The 20017-nt window shown below is 36.0% G+C and overlaps 1 protein-coding gene across 6 annotated transcripts in view; it reads left to right on the plus strand.

Annotated features, from left to right (window-relative positions):
* LOC140137960 (uncharacterized) overlaps window positions 1–20017 on the plus strand; it is a 43519-nt gene that overhangs the window by 5175 nt on the left and 18327 nt on the right. For 5 of the 6 annotated variants that reach the window (XM_072159777.1, XM_072159780.1, XM_072159779.1 and 2 more), the window contains exons 2-4: window positions 4982–5078; window positions 6205–6890; window positions 7441–7795. In XM_072159777.1, coding sequence (XP_072015878.1) covers window positions 5004–5078; window positions 6205–6890; window positions 7441–7795 — 1116 coding nt within the window. In that variant the 5' untranslated portion in view covers window positions 4982–5003. Of the gene's footprint in view, window positions 1–4981; window positions 5079–6204; window positions 6891–7440; window positions 7796–12648; window positions 15231–20017 lie in introns of those variants that run through there. The other variant, XM_072159776.1, reaches the window with a different exon arrangement.

Below are 20017 nucleotides of genomic sequence, written 5' to 3' on the forward strand. Positions count from 1 at the left end.
GCACATTGAAAATTGCCTTGGATTTTCACTGAAAAGGCAAGGCAGCACAGCAGTTTGTAATATTTCTAGAGGGCATCATGGCAACTGTTGAAAGGTTGAGAAAGGCACCAAGGCAATTTCTCAAAAGTGAAGAAAACACACACAAACAGAGATAGATGATTGTATAATGGAGGGGCAGGGCTGGGGCACCGACAGCAACTTCATTAGAGGGCACAGCAAGTGACTGCCTTGGGTTAAGTACATATTTTTAGGGCATTACGGCAGTTGGCATGGGCACCCACGGCAAAATGCTGTGGGTGCCGTGGGTTAATTCGAGGGCTGATTCCTATCCATTCCCAACATGCATAGCGCCAGCAGATTTTTGCTATATACCTTATGCATGTGAAATTGATAACTGGATGGTTTTAAGGTTAGCTGAAAGGTTTTTCATGCGCTTGATTTCAGAGGGCGTAAGTTCATAACAGAAACAGCCATGCAGAAAATGAACAAGCGTGCGGGAGGTATATGCCTACTTTAATAATTATAATAGAATATCGATCCACGGTCAAGACATGAAACTTGGCTCAGCTCGTGCCCGGAGCTCGTGATGGGGGGGGGGGCACATGAGGATTTTATAAATTTTAAAATCGATTGGGGGCACTTACTATGCCCGGGGGTGTCACTCGCATACCAAAGTGGTATGCATGCTCGTCCCAAAAAACGTCGAAAAAGGGTCAATTTTTGTCCTTGTGGCGGCGTCGACGTTTTTAGAAAAAAGGGTGCTTTTCGGGTAAAGTTTCGACGTTTAGGGTATCTTTTTTCAACTTTAATGGATTTGTTTTAGAGTTTACGCCATTTAGGGGCCCATTTTAGTTTATTACGCCGAATTACGATATATTTTAGGGGTAAGATTTACAGAGCCTTACGCCACTAAGGGGTGAAATTTTTCTACACTGGTTACGCCATTTAGGGTCCATTTTTGAGGTGCTGGGACGAGCATGCATACCACTTTGGAATGCGAGTGATCCCCCGGGTTCCTCTGGCCCATATGCCCGCCCCATGAAGATACGCCACCGTCTAGAAAATGTGTTGATATTAAATTTATAGAGCCTTGGTATCTTTGATGAAATAAATAAATAACATCAACAACAACATCACAAAGCAATTATTTGTAAATCGAATTTGGGAATATTCAACAAGACAGACTTAGCAGGCCTACAAATTTCTGAATTATATTTGTGAAAAACAATCAATCACTGTAGTCAGCGAATCAATCAAATATACAAAAACTATAAAAGAAAGGAGCAAGAAAGAATAAAGAAATAGTGAATAAAAAAAAAAAGATAAAGAAAGAAAAAAAGAAAGAAAGAAAAAAAAGAAATGAAAAAAGAAAAGAGGGAAGAACAGAAGAAAAAAAGAGAAAAGAGGGAAAAAAAACTAAATTTCAGCCACACAGGGACTCGAACCCACAAAAATTCATCATATTAGATTCAAAGTCCAACGCTCTATCCGCTCGCCACACATTAGCTTGCACAATTGATTGTCCTCAAAGGGATATATAATTATAATTTGACTTAATGACGTGATTACAATTGCGTCCGCATAATGGCTCTTAGAATAAACACGCGTGTCGGCGCTGAAATTTTGGACGAACCCGATGGAGAAAAACCTTGTTTTTTTGCAAAACTAGCTTCAATTTGGAGTGAAAATCAAATGGAATAGCAATTGGCAGAATGTTGAGAAATAATGTAGGTATTCAGATGTCTAAATTAACGTCCCGTAATCAAGATATCGATAATTTCACAAACCAGCTTTTTCTCAAGCGAATTCTCCAAAATTTTCCCCAAAAACGGGCTTTTAAAATTTAATCGGTTCTGTATTTGGTTCTTCCCCATGGCAACATTATTTCTTTGGTCGATTTGTAGTACAATACGAAAAAGAAGAAAACAATCACTCGGCGTGGATTTATACAGGGCGCCCATTTGAAAAAAACGTCATGGAACGTGTTTTTGATCTTGTGAACATAGTGCGTAAAAATGCTTCAAACGAAGGATTTTCAAATTTATTCTAAAAATTTGTATATAACACACAAAAATGCTAAGCTACATCCAATGCACCAACATTTCACTCACTGCGATATTTGATTGCTGAGAAAACGCGGTTTTAGAGAACAACTTTATACGTCTTTTATACGTTTTTTATATGTTTCTTCGTGTAACCTTAAACTGCCGTTCTACAACAATGTAAATACCTAATTGAATTTAATGCAATGATAATTGGTTATTGTAAATTATCCATACAATCTTCTTTAAGGGGGTACTACACCCCTCGATAAATTTGTGTCAATTTTCTCATTTTTTCTCAAAAACTAATAACACAGTGGTAATCGAATTCACGTATATTATAGGGCAAGGAATCAATTACTACACTGGAATTTCCGTGACCCAAGACATATGAGTTCGTTATTTATGATAAGAAAAGAGGTACCGTTAGAATGTACCTCATTTCCTATCATATATACTGAACCGCTTTTCTTGAGTCACTGAAATTTCAGTGTAGTAATTGGATTCCTTGCCCCAATAATATACATAACTTTTGTTACCAGTGTGTTATTATTTTTTGAGAAAAATGCAAAAATAGCCACAAATTTACCACAGGGGTGTAGTACCCCCTTAAAATAATGTTTTGTTAATGTTTTGTTTTTAAGATTCTGGGGTAAGCGTAGCGTGAGTCATCCTGTGGGGGTCACCGACCATAATTTTTTTTGGGGGGGGAGCAGGCACAGGCCATTTTTTGGCCATTTGCTAAGTTTTTCCAATTGATCGGGGGGGGTGTCACATACCTGTACAAATGTATGACGCTACGCCACAGTTCTCATACTTGAGCAAGAGTGACCACATTCTGATGATCAAGTGCACTGGCCCTTGAGTTTCCGCAATGATCTTTGGAATAGAGAGCATGCGCCAGCCATTGCTCCAAAGGGTCGGGTGCTTGCTCAAAGACTTAACTTAAGCTGACTTGACTCGGAAGCTATGTGTGCACTTCTGTTTATGTAGAAATTAGCACATGTTTGGACAAAATCTAGACACCCATGTAGCTGTGGATTTGCCGGCTTGGGTTGCATCGATAGGCGTTGAAATTTGAAAGATATTTCATTTTGGTATTGCTTCAAACATGATATAGTGAAATGCAAAGGAAGTTAAATTATATTCTGGAGTGTATCTGCTTACACCCAATGACCCCTTATTTAGAAATTTAACACCCAATTTTTAGCATTCCCATATGTAATGACCACCATTTTCTTGGGGCTTTTCTTTCCCACTGAATCATATCAATTTGTAAGCACTCTTTAACAAAGGGCCAGAGCCAAAAATGGTCATCACTCAACCTAAAATTTAGAAATTGTTACAGGAGTGAATTTCTCCTCTGATTTAATAGACCACTTACCAAAGATTATGAATCGGCAAAAAAAATGTAAAATTAGCCCGTCAATTTTGGAATACAAGCAATAAAATACACATGTAGCGCCCTCTCGGTGTGGCAGGACGGAATTGTTAAATTTGATATTACCATGGTTACTGCATATTTAAAAAAGATAGGATTTTTTTGTTTATGGTATTATAAATGTCTTATGTATAGACAATTTCAGCACGAAAAAAAATGTCCGTGGACTTTGTAAAAATAAAGAAATAAATTAAAATATGTGTAAAATTCCGTCCCGCCACATTTTGAGGTGAATTTTTTACGTTCCGGAAGAGACGAAAAAAAATTTTTAGTCAAAACTTTCCAAAATATCAACTTTTATGGTAATTAACATTCCTGAGTACATAAAAATTGAATTCATCAACTTTGCTAGGCTCAAAACCATTTTAACTTCTTCTATTTCAGGCCTTTTGTGGTAGGATGCCAGCAATAATGCTATTTTCAGGGTCTTTGGTGTAAAACACGGCGCCGCCACATTTTGAGATGATTTTTTAAGTTCAGGAATCTATGAAAATTTCTTTCTCAGTCAATATTTTGCAATAATTTTTCATTGGAAGTGAAAGAAAAAACAATTTTGTCAGTTTTAAAGTGAATCAATTACTTTTTTTCTTGATTTTGACATGGTGGACAAAATTCCGTCCCGCCACATTCCGTCCCGCCACATTGACATGATTTTTAAAAATTAATGAACATACTATAAAGAAGGGGGTGAATTTTACAATTCCTCCCATAACAAAAGAAGGATAGTTGAAGTTAATACCAATGTTAGAAACAAATGTTTTATCCCAGTACTTTTGATGTACATTTGTACAACAAATGTACTGTGTTCACAAATACATGAAGTTTATCATTCCGTCCCGCCACATCAATGAATTTGTGTTACCTTGGCAACGTGTTGATTCTTAGGACTATTTTTCTTGTGTGTGAATGTAGTCTGTAACTTACTTGTTTATATTAAAAACATAAAGAATCCATAAAATAAACAGGCACAGAGCTACAATTTAAAAGGCCTATCAAAATTCCATCCCGCCACAAACAGGAATTTTGGCTCTGGCCCCAAAGTCATAGTTCATTGAATTTACAACCGTATGACAAAACAGGCGAAATCTGTACATTTTTGCACAAGGTTTGCAATTTGAGAATTGGCAATTGCTCATTCTAAAGAAGCTAGTATATGGCCAATATAAGTGTGCTCTTTCATTTAATGACATAAAAATATTGTAAGGAACACTTGAAGTTTTGACTTTTAAAACCTACATTTTGGTCAAAAATGTGCTTGGATAGGTAATTTTCAACAGATTTGTCGCATTGCGTTATCTGTTGAACTAATGTAAAAAAGTGTTTTTAGGGGGAAGTGTTAGCTTTTGTTCAATATAAAAAAAATCTGATTGGAACACTTGAGGTTTGGACAAAAACCAATCACAGATGTATATTTTCCACTAGATCTCACATAGCTCTTATGATTTCAACTTTCTTTAGTACTAACATTAACATTCCTTTTCTATAACTTTGAATCCAGGTCCAAACCAACTCCAGCAAACATGATGCAATACATAGAAAACCAGGACCTTCGGGAATGGGTGAAGAAAAGCCTGAGAAAAACCATTGTCCTTAAGGTAAGACTATTGAAAGTCATTTTTCGTGGTATGTGCTGTGAGTCAAGGGTATTCAAGCATGAATGCAGAAGTGACAAATAATCAAGGGGGAGGGGCAAGAAGTTTTTGGCACACCATATTTGCCTATATCAAATTCCAGTGATGTATTATGGGTTTGGTTTTTTTTCTTCAAATTTCCTTGTTGTTAAGGGGTACTACACCCCTGCCCAATTTTGTGCCTATTTTTGCATTTTTCTCAAAAATTATAGCCAGGCATGAGAATTTTCAGTTTAAAAACTGAATTCAGTTTTTTATATTCAAAATTTTCGCAAATTTATTTAATTTCAGCCTGTTTTTGGTACTTTTTGCCCAATTTCACGCGCATTTTCAGTTTTTTCAGTTTTTTTTAGGAAAGTGGAGTCTCATGCCTGTATAGCGCATTGGTGACAAATAAGATATGTATATTATAGGGGCAAGGACTACAACTACTGCACTGGAAATTTCATTTCAACACAGACAACAGTTGTGGAGTTACAGTCAAAAATGAGGGAAAACCAATATTTGATCAATAAATCAATAACTACATGCCTTAAGCTTGAGTTGCTGAATTTTCAGTGGAGTAGTTGTAGTCCTTGCCCCTATAATATACATATCATACTTTTCACCAATGCGCTATAATTTTGAGAAAAATGCAAAAATAGGCACAAAATTGGCCAGGGGTGTAGTACCCCCTTAAAGAGAAATTTGTTTTTAGGGCTGTGATACCCCATAGCCTATTCCCCGGAGGAGCTCCAATAAATGTTTGATGCCTGGGATGTTTGGCCAAGGGCTAGTTTGATTTTTAGGAAATTACAAACACCTCTGTTACATCTCTGTAGCTTGCACTTTTCATCAATTTTTGATCCTGAACTACATGTATCTGCCTTATTACTATTTTTGTTTGACAATATTAAGCAGGGACTGTTGTTATTGTTGAAATGAAGTAGAAACAGACTTTGAATTAAGCTGCATCGTATCACATCTCCATTTGCCTGTTGCAATAACACCTTACATGTACATGTACAAGTGGAGTGCAAAACTGCACGATACATCTTTTCATATATGATGACTGCAATATATAACATGATGTTGGAATCATTGTTCACAGGTACATGAGCTTGCCATGCAGACGGGATGTGAAGTGCTTCTGAAGATCCGGGATGAAGCAGACAATGACGGTAACTTCTATTATGCCACAGAATCACTCCAGGAGGAGTACAGTTCCAAAGGCTTGTGCAAACAGTCCAATGAAATGTGCGTGTCGGGAGAAACAGGCATGCCCGTGTATCCTAAAGTCAGCATAGCCACGCAAAAAGACAGTGAGCAACCTGTGGCAAAATCCACTAAGCCTGTAGAGAATGCGACAAGCACAGAAAACAATTTGGAAGATGACGACTCACCTCTTCCCTTACAGTTAACTGTAACGGATGAACAAGATGTAGAAGAAATAAGAGAACTTGAACCTAAGATTAAAATGGAAGTTGTAGAAGATGGTGAGAGTGAAAATGACTCAATGGAAATTCCAATTCCAAGTCTATTGATCGGGGATGATGATACTAATGATCTAGCTGCAGCGTATGGAATGGAAGACATGGACAATCCGTCAACATTACAGGTGTACCTTCCCTCAGTAGCCCCCAAACTGTATCAATGTGCGATTTGTCAGAAGGCGTTCAGAAGTGTACAGGTTTTACAGAAACACACACAGGCATTCCATGCAAAGTCATCAATGAGTGTGAGAATGAAAAGCAAGGGAGCAGGGGTGAAGCTAGGGAGAGCATTAGCACCAAAGAGGTAAACACAAACAGCATGTAGATTATTGTACAAAGAAATCATTTTAAGTGTTAAATTCAATGTGCTGAAACCATATCACCCCATCTTATTAGATGGTTAATTTAACTGCCATGTATAATACATCAGAGATATTCAAGCAGGTAAGTTGATTTGATTTGGTTTCACAGAAGAGATTATGAAGTAATAGAAAGTCTGCAGGAATCCATTAGGCTGATGAAAGTTGATTTTCAGTTTCCCGTCACCCACCTTCACTTCATTTTCTGAGCCTCACTTGAATTCATTATTGTGATTTTCCAAAAATAACAATAAGAACTGGTTATATTTGCCAAAAAACTATGAATATCTGTGCATTTGTATTGGAAAAATCAAAATCAAAACATCAACATCAAAAACATCTTAGATTTGAACCTGGAAAAGAACCGGATGTGAATCGTACTTTGCAATTTTCACCCCAATATACTTTTAATAAACACCCCTTTTGAAAAATGCCACACCCTGGGGCATTTATTAGGAACAATATGGTATATAAGTTTGTTTCTTTCTTTTGCAGACATTCGTGTACAGTATGTAGTCGGAATTTCCCAAATGTTACATTATTAAACGACCACATGAGCCGTTCGCATATGATGGCCTCGACAAATTTCCAGCACGCAAGCATGGAGGAACAACCGCAACAATTCGACAATGAAACTAGCAGTAGCAGTGACCCAACAATGCCCAAAATATCCCAAGTTATGTCCTTGCAAGGTGGTGTAATGCAAATTTCCACGGCAACAAGTTCCCATTCCACTTTTACCATGGCTAGTCCTACCAGTAATCCAATTTTCCAGAGTGCTGGGCCTTCCACCAGTGGGGCGAGTACATCAATGTCAGGAATCAAGCCGAGAAGTTCTACACCTGCACGGGTAAGTAGCAAGTTTTGTTCAAATCAAGTTTGGGTTGTTGAGTCCATTCCATGCAGATTTTTAAAGCAGCTTTTTGTTTTGAAGCCGTCTAATAAAACTTTTGGAAACACTAGAGTATTGGTACATTATTAAAAATGCTAAAAAAAATTTACTTTCAGATTATGATCAATGTGCTCCGTCATAGTCATAATGGTTATAGAAACAAGTTAAAAACTGTTATTATTTTCTGCAAGAGAAATTTACACAAATCAATGCACACATGTTAAGATGTATGCATCTAAATTCTAATGCACAAGTCCTAAGCAGGCAATTGCATGGGACAATCACCAACATTTAGTGCAAGTACAGTAAAACCTCATTATAACGAAATCTGATACAAGAAAAACCCTGTTATAAAGAAGTATTTTTCTAGAACCAAAATACAAAATTCTTTTGTTATTTATTGTTTTTACGACCCTGATATAACAAAATTTGGATATAAAGAACTAATTTCTCTGTCCCTGACAACTTCGTTATAATGAGTTTCCACTGTACATTGATTTGTCTTATACTCTAATGTCATGATTTAAAGAAACCTGACATGCAATGTAACTTCATTGCGATAGTGTCAAAATTAAACAATTTTTCAATTTTTTCAAAAGGTCAAATTTTGCCCACATTACTCGCGCTCAGCTCAAGTTCTTTTTAAGCTTAAAAACATTGCCAATATTATGATTTTTTTGCCTTGAATCACTACTAGTGGTTCCCAGCCCTAATTACATTTACATGACAGGATGGATGAAGTGGTACATGAAAGCATGATGTCTGGTTGTCATTGGTATACCAACTTCAGCATTATATTGTTATTTATTAAAAAGTGCCTGTAAGACTGATGTAGGTATTGTATTTATACCTGAAGACATCACAGGTGCATCAACTCTTTGATAAAGGACTGCTCTGCAGAAACTAAAAATATGAATGCAACATTTTCAAACTGCCCTGGCTTCTTTGTTCTTTCATTAGACAGCAAATTTGGATTGCACATTGGTAACATTAGTCTACAAGTATTCATTCACTAAAATTGAAGAGATAAATTAGTTTGTCAGTGAAAGACCACATGCAAAATTTGTATTTGATGTCACTCATAGATACCTTGCATGAATTAATTTCAAAATTATGGTGTTTTGATGAGGAGAGCTATATATCTTGAAGGTGATATACCAATTAATTTCTAATGTCATAACAAGCTTTTATGGAAGATGCAGTAACTAAACACCTCAAAAGAAATAAGTCCCCCTCTGAACATGTCGTCATAACATCGTAAGGTTTCGTTTTGTACCAACAAAACTAACTTTGAAATAATTATATGACTGTTTACTAAGTGCTGTGTGAAAATGAGAGATTTCCATGACTTCAGGGCTGAATGAGCCTAAATTGAAGACAAAAACTGCCCTTTTCAAAAGTCACAAAGTAGGCCTATATGCTTGTCACAAGTTGATTCATGGCTTGTTACTAATGGAAAACCCCATGTGTTTGAGTGCAGTTTAAAATCATCACCAAGTGAACATTTACTGTAATGTGTATCGATTCTTGATCATTCAGCCATGCAAATCCCCTTGGTGCAGAGTTCAGCACAGTGAGTTGTAAGATGGCCAGTTCCATTCCTTGTCCCAATACGCTTGCAGTTAACAAGCATAGGCCTACTTTGTGACTTTTGGAAAGGGCAGTTTTTGTCTTCAATTTAGGCTCATTCAGCCCTGAAGTCATGGAAATCTCTCATTTTCACACAGCACTTAGTAAACAGTCATATAATTATTTCAAAGTTAGTTTTGTTGGTACAAAACGAAACCTTACGATGTTATGATGACATGTTCAGAGGGGGACTTATTTCTTTTGAGGTGTTTATTTCTAACTGACAGCAAGTCAGCATCACATTGTTTTGCATATTTTACACAAATGTAAGCCACCCGTATATTAAAAATTCTACAGATGCATAGTACATTTTTTGTAGGATTACATAGTAGGATTACAAAACAAATCTTTATCATGTTTACAAAATGAAACATGATGTTGACCTCGCATCCTCACCCTGGCTCGATGGCAATATATTTATTGTTCATTCATTATAACTTTCATCAGAAATTATGACCCAGTGGTGAACATGAATTGTGTTACCACGTACAGTTGGTTCACAGGAGGGCTAATTGTGAAATTTATATATGTTTAAAAATTGAATGAATTTTGTTGCTATCTAAATATACACCAGGCACAAAAAGAAACTCGTCAGTTATATTCATCCTTGCTGTTTAATAACTTGATAATTTTGGATTATTCTGAAATATACATTTTGTTAATTGGACTTTGTTTTCTCATTTGACACCCTGTTCATGAAAAACGAACAAGAATTGACCAAGATATGCGCCTCCAAAGCCTCAAACCCCAAAATCAAAAGTTGCATTTTCAACGATTTTCAATGGGAACGCATCGTTGTATTGACACAAGCACCACGGGCCAATCAATAAAGCACACAGTGTAACAGGCACAATTGAATCGTTAAAACTGCAACTTTTCATTTTGGGGTTTAAGAGTTTGGAGGCGCATATCTTGGTCAATTCTTGCTCAATGTTCACGAACAGGGTGTCAAATGAGAATGAAATGTCCAATTAACAAAATGTATATTTCAGAATAATCCAAAATTATTAAGTTATTGAACAGCAAGGATGAATATAACTGACGAGTTTCTTTTTGTGCCTGGTGTAGTTGCAAATTTGAACAGATTATGGTGTGTGAAATTACATCTAGCCTAACGTGAACTCACCTGAAATGAGTGGCGGTCAGCATTCAGCATGGGTCATCAATCGGTACCAGCAGTGACCGTGCTTTTTCCTTTAGAGAACATTATGTACTGGTAATACGTAATACCCAAAGCTTATCCTTTTACACAGTATGATGCTGTGCAACTTTATTTTAATTAAATTCTCAATTATTCTGATTTCTTTTTACCCAAGTGCCATATCATATCCGGCTACTAACAAAACTCCACACATGTCAATTCTATTACTCTCAATTAATTGTGCGCAAAATTATATAACCATGCATTCGAACAAGAGGGGACTTTCTTTTCCGAGCTGTTAATTAGAATCCCGTTAACCACTATCAACTTCCTTACATTTGTGAATACTAGTAGTCATGTTTTATAATGTTTTATACGTAATATTCATGATGGTCTTGTTAGTCTGTAGTATACATTGTAGTTTTCGGGTGATATTATTTTATGGTTGTGTCCACTTGAGTGTTTTTAGAACTTACGTGCAGGCCTAGGCCTCATTTAGTTTGTAACTACATGGCCATGTGTTTTGAACTCGCCACCCAAAAAGGGTGGCGGTGTTGCATTTTTCCAGATCCTTCCGCCAAAAATGTTTATAACTTGACAACCACATGTACTACAGACATAAGTGTGGTGTCAATTTAAAGCTGAAACTCCATACTACATGCTGTGCGAAATTCATTAATGTGTGTTTTAGGGTGTTGGAGATATGTCCATTTGTTTTTGGAATATTCAGGGTGGTGGTGGCTGAGGAAGCGGTGGCTGAGGAAGCGGGCTGTACAAATCCTATGGAAGACACAGCATCATGAGCATTGCCGTTATATTTGTTTAATTGATCCCATTTACAAATTTAAAAGCCCATCTCCATGTAACTTGGACCCAAGTGTCCATAAGTAAAGAGGTATTAGATAAGCTATGTTTTAGGTCAAAGGCAGGGTCAAAGGTCACAGGACAAAGGTCATTAAAGGTCATTTTCCGAAAAAGTAAGAAAATAGGTATATATGCCCTACCCCTATACAAGTATACATTTTCTGAAGGGAAATTTCATGGGGAGTTCAAATATGATGAGCAATTAAAGATAGGGGCAGAGGTTAAAAAAATATGGCTTGAAAGATAACAAATGAAAAAGTAAAATTTTAGCTGAAAATTTCAGTCGGGATAACTTAACAATACCTCCTACAATTTTTTAAATGGCATATTTGGATTCCTCATGCAATTTCCTTTCAGGAAATGTATAGTTTGTATGGGGTGGAATGCATATTTAACATTTTATGTCAACTTAAACCTCAGAAGGCGTAAATAAGCTCAAAAAGGCTGCGCAACGCAAAATGGGGCGAGTTCAAGACACATGGCCACATACATAGGTAGCGTCACTTCATACATGGTATGTAGTTTAATGCAGGATCCGTTTCCCTGAACTTTCCTGGTGTGCTTTGTCTTTACTTCTCTCACCTCATGGAGTAAATCATCAAGCTTTGAATCCCATCCTTTTGACAGTAAAATAAATTTCCTAATTCTTCAGAGTTTCATTTACGGGATGATGATCATCAAGCGTGCATACGTACATGTAGAAGAGGCAAAGTCTCTACTCCTTCTGCACGCTTGATGACCAATCGGCGTGATTGTTTATCATTTATGCATTCAGTAATAACTCAGAACAGTTTGGAAATTTAATTTAGGCATTGTATTAGTTTTAACTGCATACATAATTTGACTTAAAGCAGACTTTGTGATGTTATCATGATAAAGAGACAACTCTGGACCATGAGACCTACAGATAGAAAGATATAATAACAGATATGGTAGCAGACTGGCAAACAGGAAAGCAGATAGATCTATAGGGGTACAGGGAGGCAGGGAGGCACACAAGCAAGCAACCCAGCAAGTCAGGACTACTACCTATTATGGATATTTTCAAATACCAACTAGAGGTACATGTGCATGCTTACCAATAACTAGTTATATGTGGACATATCTACTGTTATACATACTATGATGAACAAATAACATGACTGCAATCTGCCTTTGTGTTTTTTGTTCTAAACAGAGTGTTGCGTACAAGTCCACCTCGACGCCGTCCAGAAGAGGAGGTAACGGATGGAAGAGCATACCCTATGAAGAGATCAAAGTTAAAAACGGAACTGGTTACATCATCGGAGACTATGTGTACTCAAAGGATATGCACACACAGAAAGGTGTCATGTACCTGCGTTGCCAAACACCAAAGAGAATGAAATGCAGAGGACGTGCAGTCATTGCTAATGACAAAGTGAAGATCACTAGATGGCATAATCATTCACCACCTGACTTGCAACGGGCGCGTCAACAAGAGGAGTTTCTGCTTCTTCAGCCTGTCCGGCCTCCCCCTGTGCCTCCCATTGATGACACAGAATATGTGGTTGCACCTCCAGATGGTCTTGAACTTGATGGAAAGACTGCTTTTGTTATGCCAAAGCCCCTGCTGATGACACCCCCAATGAGAGTACTTATCTGGATTTGGTTGAACCTCCAGATGGAGTTGAACTTGATAAAGAGACTGCTTTCGTTATACCAAAGCCCCCCGCTGATGAAACGCGGGATGAGAGTGCTTATCTGGCTTGATCTATTTGCATTTCCATTTGAGTGAAAGTGTCTCACTTGCACTATTTCCATTTGGGGCTCTGAGAGATTTCACACAAAAATGAAATGAGAAAATATTGCCTTATTGAATACTCAAAAGCCTACCGAGCAGTAACTTAGAGACGAAAATCTAACATTGAAAATAAGAGACATTGTGTGAGCGCCACTTAAGCTTAAATCTGCTATTGAACTGTGTTATGAAATAAAGTTCCAGATTTTTTATATAGCAGATGGTGAATTAAGTTATTTGAGATGCTGATTAGTATTCGACAAACATTGTGTGCATGCTTTTAAAAAACTGGACTTTGACCAAAATTGAGGGTGCAATTTTTGTGAAATCTCACAATGCCCCTTTCAGTGAAATATATTCTTGTTACTTATCACTGTCATTCAGTCAATTTTATGAAACATGACGACATGAAGGGATAAATGCAGATTATACATGAAATTTTGATTAAAAATTATAATTTACTGAATGTATGGAAAGCTGTTTTATGCTACGTAATCAAATACTACGGAGTGGAGCATATATTATGTTCTTGAGCTACTTGGCTTCTCTGACCAAGAATTTGTGACTTTTAGCATTTAGCTGTGAGTGTACTTTGTACATATTGTAGATCAAATGTTGAATATTAACTTTGTTTGATATACTGCCTGTCAGAAGTTTATAAATGTTCTCCTGAGCACCAGGCAATTGATGGATTCATCTAAGCTTCTACTAATAAAATTTGAAAAATGCATGAATATGTACATGTACAGAAATGTGGGTATGGGGATGTGCACATGTTCTCCAAAGATCTGGAAAAAGTGCAAATTCTTCAACAAAATTTGCAGACCATTTTCCAGAATTGAGCAAATCCACTGTAATTTTGAACAGAAATAATCGAAAAATTGGTATACTTTGGGTCTCATTTCGCCATGTGGTATATTTTTGGAGTCTGGTTTCGAAATTCCAGCTGCACAACTCTACCTATAAAGCCTCAGATTTGTATACAAAGTAACTGAAAATATTTTCTCCAACTCTTTAGAAATATGACTCATTGATTTTAGCACTATAATAAGCAGTTCAACTCAATTTTGTAAAATTTTTTATTTTGATGGCTCATCAGTAGAAAGATGTATTCCAGTCCAATAGCTGCAATGTGTATGATTGCCTGTGTGCTTGTCCGCCAATGTATACATGTACTCATACAGGCGGTATTAAAATGAATGGTACCCATCAGTTTCCAGTGATTATGGACATGACTGCAGTCTGCCACATCAAAATGCAACATGGTATCAGCATAATTTGTTGATTAATGTCATAATTAGTCATATAGCAATAAATTATAGTAATTTCAAGTGGACCCTACATGTATGTTGGCTGTTGCATTTGGAAGAAGCAGGCTTTTCAAAAACCATCGGAACTGATTGCTGAATCATTTTGATACAGGTAAATGTATGTATTTGCCACAGGCAATCACACCTCAGCTAAAAATTGTATGTTTGTTCTCACCTTCTATGAATACCGGGTTTGTCTTTCTCTACTGCATCACTTCAGTCATGTTTTCTAACATTTAGAAGCGTGAAGAAGCGGGAACACATTTTCAGCCTGTCAAAGTTCTATAAAAACAGGGTAAATCAATTCCAACTTACCAGCAGGGAACAAAAGGATGGATCCAAGAGGTTGAAACTATCTTGCACTAACAAAGGATAAAAGTACATGTAGATGGGTAAATGTGACACAACATCCAATGGGGGAGTAACACAAAAGGTATATAAAATACAAAATTAAAAAGTTACCTTTATTTTTTTGTGTTATTCACCATCAGATGTTGTGTCACATTTAGCCTGTCTGTCAAAATTCTGAAAGAAAACCCATTTTCTGTGATTTCTCAAATTAAGATTGGTTTTCTTAAATTATATCTAAAAACTTTTCTCCAGATTTTCAAGATACAAACATTTCTGTTCACCTAATTTAGCAATGTGCTTCTGCTAAGTAATTAGCCATAGATTTTATATGCAACAGCTCAAATAAACTCCTCAACAAAAGTTTGGAAAGTTTTTTCAAGCATCTGTACCTCAAATTATTTGTGACATATTCATATCGTGTTTCATATCACTGGATAAGTACAATACTCCCCTTTACAATGACACCCCATTTGAAACAATAACATTTTTCACGGCTGAGTACACGCCTTGTGAATGTAGTGGGGTCTCAAAAAGAATTTGCCAAATTGGCCATTATTCTGTGCAGCAAGCTGCAATCCCATAACTTCACAATATGGGACCTAATGCAATCCTCCAAGATGACACCGCTCGCCCCACATAGCCACGGTAGTCAACGACTACCTTCAGAATATGGGAGTAGAGTCAAAATGGCCTGCCATCAGGCCAGACCCGGGGGCCAGACCTCAACCCGATTGAACACTTGTGGACCAGCTTGATCGTGCTGTGCGTACCAGAGAAGCCCATATGCAACCACATTGAATGACCTGCGACGAATCCTTGTTGAAAAATGGAATTCCATCCCACAGTAACGTGTAACCAGGTCGGTGAGCATCATGAGGAGAAAGTGCCTGACTATTGTGGCTGCCTGTGGTTTTTCCATCCGCTATTGAGGTTAGTGGCTAGCTTTGTTTGAGCACAGAATAATGGTCAATTTGGCAAATTCTGTTTGAGACCCCACTACATTCACAAGGCGTGTACTCGGCCGTGAAAAATGTTGTTGTTTCAAATGGGGTGTCATTGTAAAGGGGAGTATTGTAGCTATCCAGTGATATGCAACACGATATGAATATGTCACAAATAATTGGAGATACAGATGCTTGAAAAAACTTTCCAAACTTTTGTTGAGGAGTTTAGATCTACATGTATTATTTTTATTTGAATAATAGATTTATAGATTGTACATTCACATTGTACATACATGTATGTACAAAGATAGAGTTTTATGTGGTATTGTAATGTGCAACTCACTTTACAAGTATCATGGTACTACATGTATCTGACCAAAATATATTTTACAATGTATGATGCAAACAAGCAAAATGAGTCTGCAGTGTAATGATAATTCAATTTTAGGTTACCGCCAAAGCAGGCATGTATGTTTCTTTTGTTTCATTATTAGGGACACTACATGTGCTCTGTTCATATATAAATTAACGATTGAATCTTGATACGCTTCGCAATGTACTGTTTACAATACATGTGTTTAAATTTATGTTGAAAAGCTAGTCCAAATTAAATGGTCAATATGTGACTCGGTTTGTTTGATTGTATAATATACAGTGTATACACTAATGTTTTGTATTACCATTTATTATTGTATGATTTATAGATCTGTATTTCTGTGAAATTTTAATGAAAAAGCATGTACATGTACTGTAGATTCCTAAACAGTGCATTTTGGTGCCCATCAAGTCGCTTGTTGCCCACATTGTATATCAATTTCAACCGATACTTTTGTGTAATTAATAATGAAATGTCAAAATATTTATTACATTGTAGATAAATGATTGAAAATTTCATGCATAAATTAACAATTGAAGTTTGTTCTACTAGTTTGACAAAATGAACTTGGAATGAAATATTTCTTAACAGGAATTTATTTTAATGCTTAATTGACTTAGGCTCAGTTTTAATTTAAAAAAAACATTTTTTAAGATGAAATATGACTTTTGATGTAATATTTATGATTTTAAAGAACATTTTATACATGGTAGTATTGTGCGTTCAGTTAAGGGATCTGGAATGAGCGTTTCGACAGTATTTTTTGTGGGACATGAGAGCACATTAGACATATCGAATTTGCATTCTGAATACGAAGAATGTCTTTCCGATATCAAATAATTTTCAGTTTTTGAAATTCACGATATAATACAAATTTTGAATGACAAATTATTAAAATTTGATATTTTTCACATTTTTGATATATTACAGTCCTCAAAGTAAATTATATAAATCTAATGATATATTCTTAAAGTGTATGTTGCTGGGAGGAAAAGCTGACGATCAATTGAAAATTTTGACCTTTCATATTGGAGATATGGATTTTTTTCCCAAAAGACCTCTATTTTTTTTGGGTGTTTTGGGAAAAAATCCATATCTTCAATAAGAAAGGTCAAAATTTTCAATTGATCGTCGGCTTTTCATCCCATCTACATACACTTTAAGTATAAATCATCAGATTTATACAGTTTACTTCGAGTACTGTTAAATATCAAAAATATCAATTTTTAATCATTTGCCATAAAATGTGTATTACATTGCGAATTTCAAAAAAATCAAAATTATTTGATATCAGAAGGACATTCTTCATATATTCAGAATGCAATTCGATATGTCTGATGTGCTCTAATGTCCCACAATAAATATTGTCCAAACGTTCACAGTTCATACCCCATCCCTTAATGTAGAGATTCAGTTTTCATCATTTATTTGAAAACAAAATTTTGAAATATTATTAAAGCATAATGTCGTTGAAATCACTGGAATTTTATGTAAGTACAGAGACATCACAATTTATTCATTTCATTTCAAATTTTACATAAAAATATTACGCACCAAGTGCATGGTTATTAATGTGTCTATGAGTATGAATATCTGAATTCTTTTTAGGCAATCTAAAAATAGGGATGAAATTGAGTGCGGTGATTTTTGTTGTAAAAATAATGTGAAATCAAGTTAGTCTCGGTCCCAGCCTATTTGTACTCCTTTGTCACTAAACAAGCCGTCTGGCGACAACCTCATAGTACGTCTTTTCTGATTGGCTGAAATTAACTCACTGAAAAATTGAGTTAATTTTTGGCTGTCACTCGGCGCTGGGCTTCAGCGCATGCAGCCGTTGATGGACAGCTATGCGGTTTAAATCCACACAATGTACATGAGTACGCGCTGAGAGTCACTGACATAAAAGGCAATATTAGACGATTGGCGCCTTAGTGGCTGTTAAGCCAGCGTACATTTTGCGTTTGTGGTATCTACAAATAGTGGGGGCCTATGATGTTTAGTGTCACTTACACAAATCACGTCCTATAGCCAATTGAAAACATTTTTATTTGGAAATTCATTAACCAATTAGTGATCATCATTTCGGGTTGTCACCAGACGGTTTGTTTAGTGACAGAGGAACACAAACCGGCTGGGACCGAGACAAAAATCGAAGTCAGTTCCTACATTTGAAATACTACATACATGTGTAGACAGTCTGAAACAAAACAATTAATGTCTCAAAGCTTATTGAATGCCAAGTAGCTATTGAGAAATTTTGGTTCATTCATTAGTCACCAAAATGTGTTGGAAATGCTAAAAATTGTTCCCTATAATGCCCGAGTTGAACAGTACAACAGCCGTCCATAAATATTGACAGATATCTAAATATGTAAAATAGAAAGCTTTATGCTGACAATGCCTTTATTGGACCGGGGAGAGATTTTAAGTAAACATTTGAGCAACTCAAACTTGTAAATATACTGTAGAGTGGCCAGTGAATTGGATAATTTAGATTATGAAAAATGCATGGATTAGTTTGGATATGTTTAACAGATCATGATTATTGCCTACATGTGTATTTTGGGTCAAAGAACTCTTTGTTGTTTCTTCATACAACTCATAAAACAACTCGATATTTCTCATGTAATGACTGACATATAAATGTCATGGTATGTTTTTAAAGATTGTGATTTCTGTCCATCAATGTTTTTAATGTTAAGGTATAGGTTTTAAAATAAATTTGAATCATGTTTGTAGCATCAAATATAATATGTGACACAATCTGATCCACTCAGACCAAAGATGGAAATTTAAAAAATATTGCTAAGCTTTCTAATATTGAAATCCCCAGTCCCTGGCATACTTGGTAACGAAGCTGTGAACTTTGTATGTCCATTGTCTTCTGTTTATACTGTTTTAGTATGTTATTTCATTATTACCGACTTTGTTATGGTTGGATCAGATTGTGTCACATATTTTAATATAATCATGAAAGGTCTATCTACAAATACAAAAGGATACTTTTTCCAAATGACCCATAAAATGTTTAAATTTGTACAAAACCTCTCTCTGAAATGGCATCTAGTGACATTGTATATATCCCATGTAGCAAGTTATACTTACAAAGCATTAAACTGCAAATTATTTTGCTTTTTAGGTGAAAAGAATCATGGAGCATGAAATTTGCAATTTAGCAGTGTGGGAGGCATTCTGTGATGTCTTAGATTATACTTCAGTTGTAAATCATGATACTTTGTAGTAAATCTTGCCAGTATTTAGTACAGTGTAAGTTTATTACAGTAATAAACTTAAAAATCTGAAGAATAGTGTAGCTGTCTGTTGTTTGAAGTTTTGATGTCTTTTATCATGGGTGCATGCAATACATAACATAAACTTGTGAAACTATAAAGCCTAGTTGGTTGCTAGCATGGGGGGATGATCCACAGGGGGAAAGTGGTCACTGTAGTCTTGTAGCTGGGAAAGGAGGGAGGTTTATTAGAGTATGTGAGATGTGAAGTGTTCAAGCTGAACCAAAAATGTGATTCTTGGTCTGACCGTCAACCTATTTTTTTCATACAAACAAAAATCCCTTTAAAAGGGAAAGCTGGCCTAGGCACACCAAATGTATGCAGGGGGTCTTGCAAACATTTGGTGTTATAATCAAATGTTATATCATAGTCGGTAGTTCAAGTGTTCTGAATTTAAGAAATACAATGTTTTGAAAGAAATATGGCTATCAATGTGAATTGTTGTTATTCTTGAAGGAAACCAATGAAGATGACACAGGAGTTACTATTTGTTTCATTTTGCAAGTGATTTTGTAC

The sequence above is a fragment of the Amphiura filiformis genome, chromosome 17, assembly GCF_039555335.1.
Source record: "Amphiura filiformis chromosome 17, Afil_fr2py, whole genome shotgun sequence".
Taxonomy (NCBI): domain Eukaryota; kingdom Metazoa; phylum Echinodermata; class Ophiuroidea; order Amphilepidida; family Amphiuridae; genus Amphiura; species Amphiura filiformis.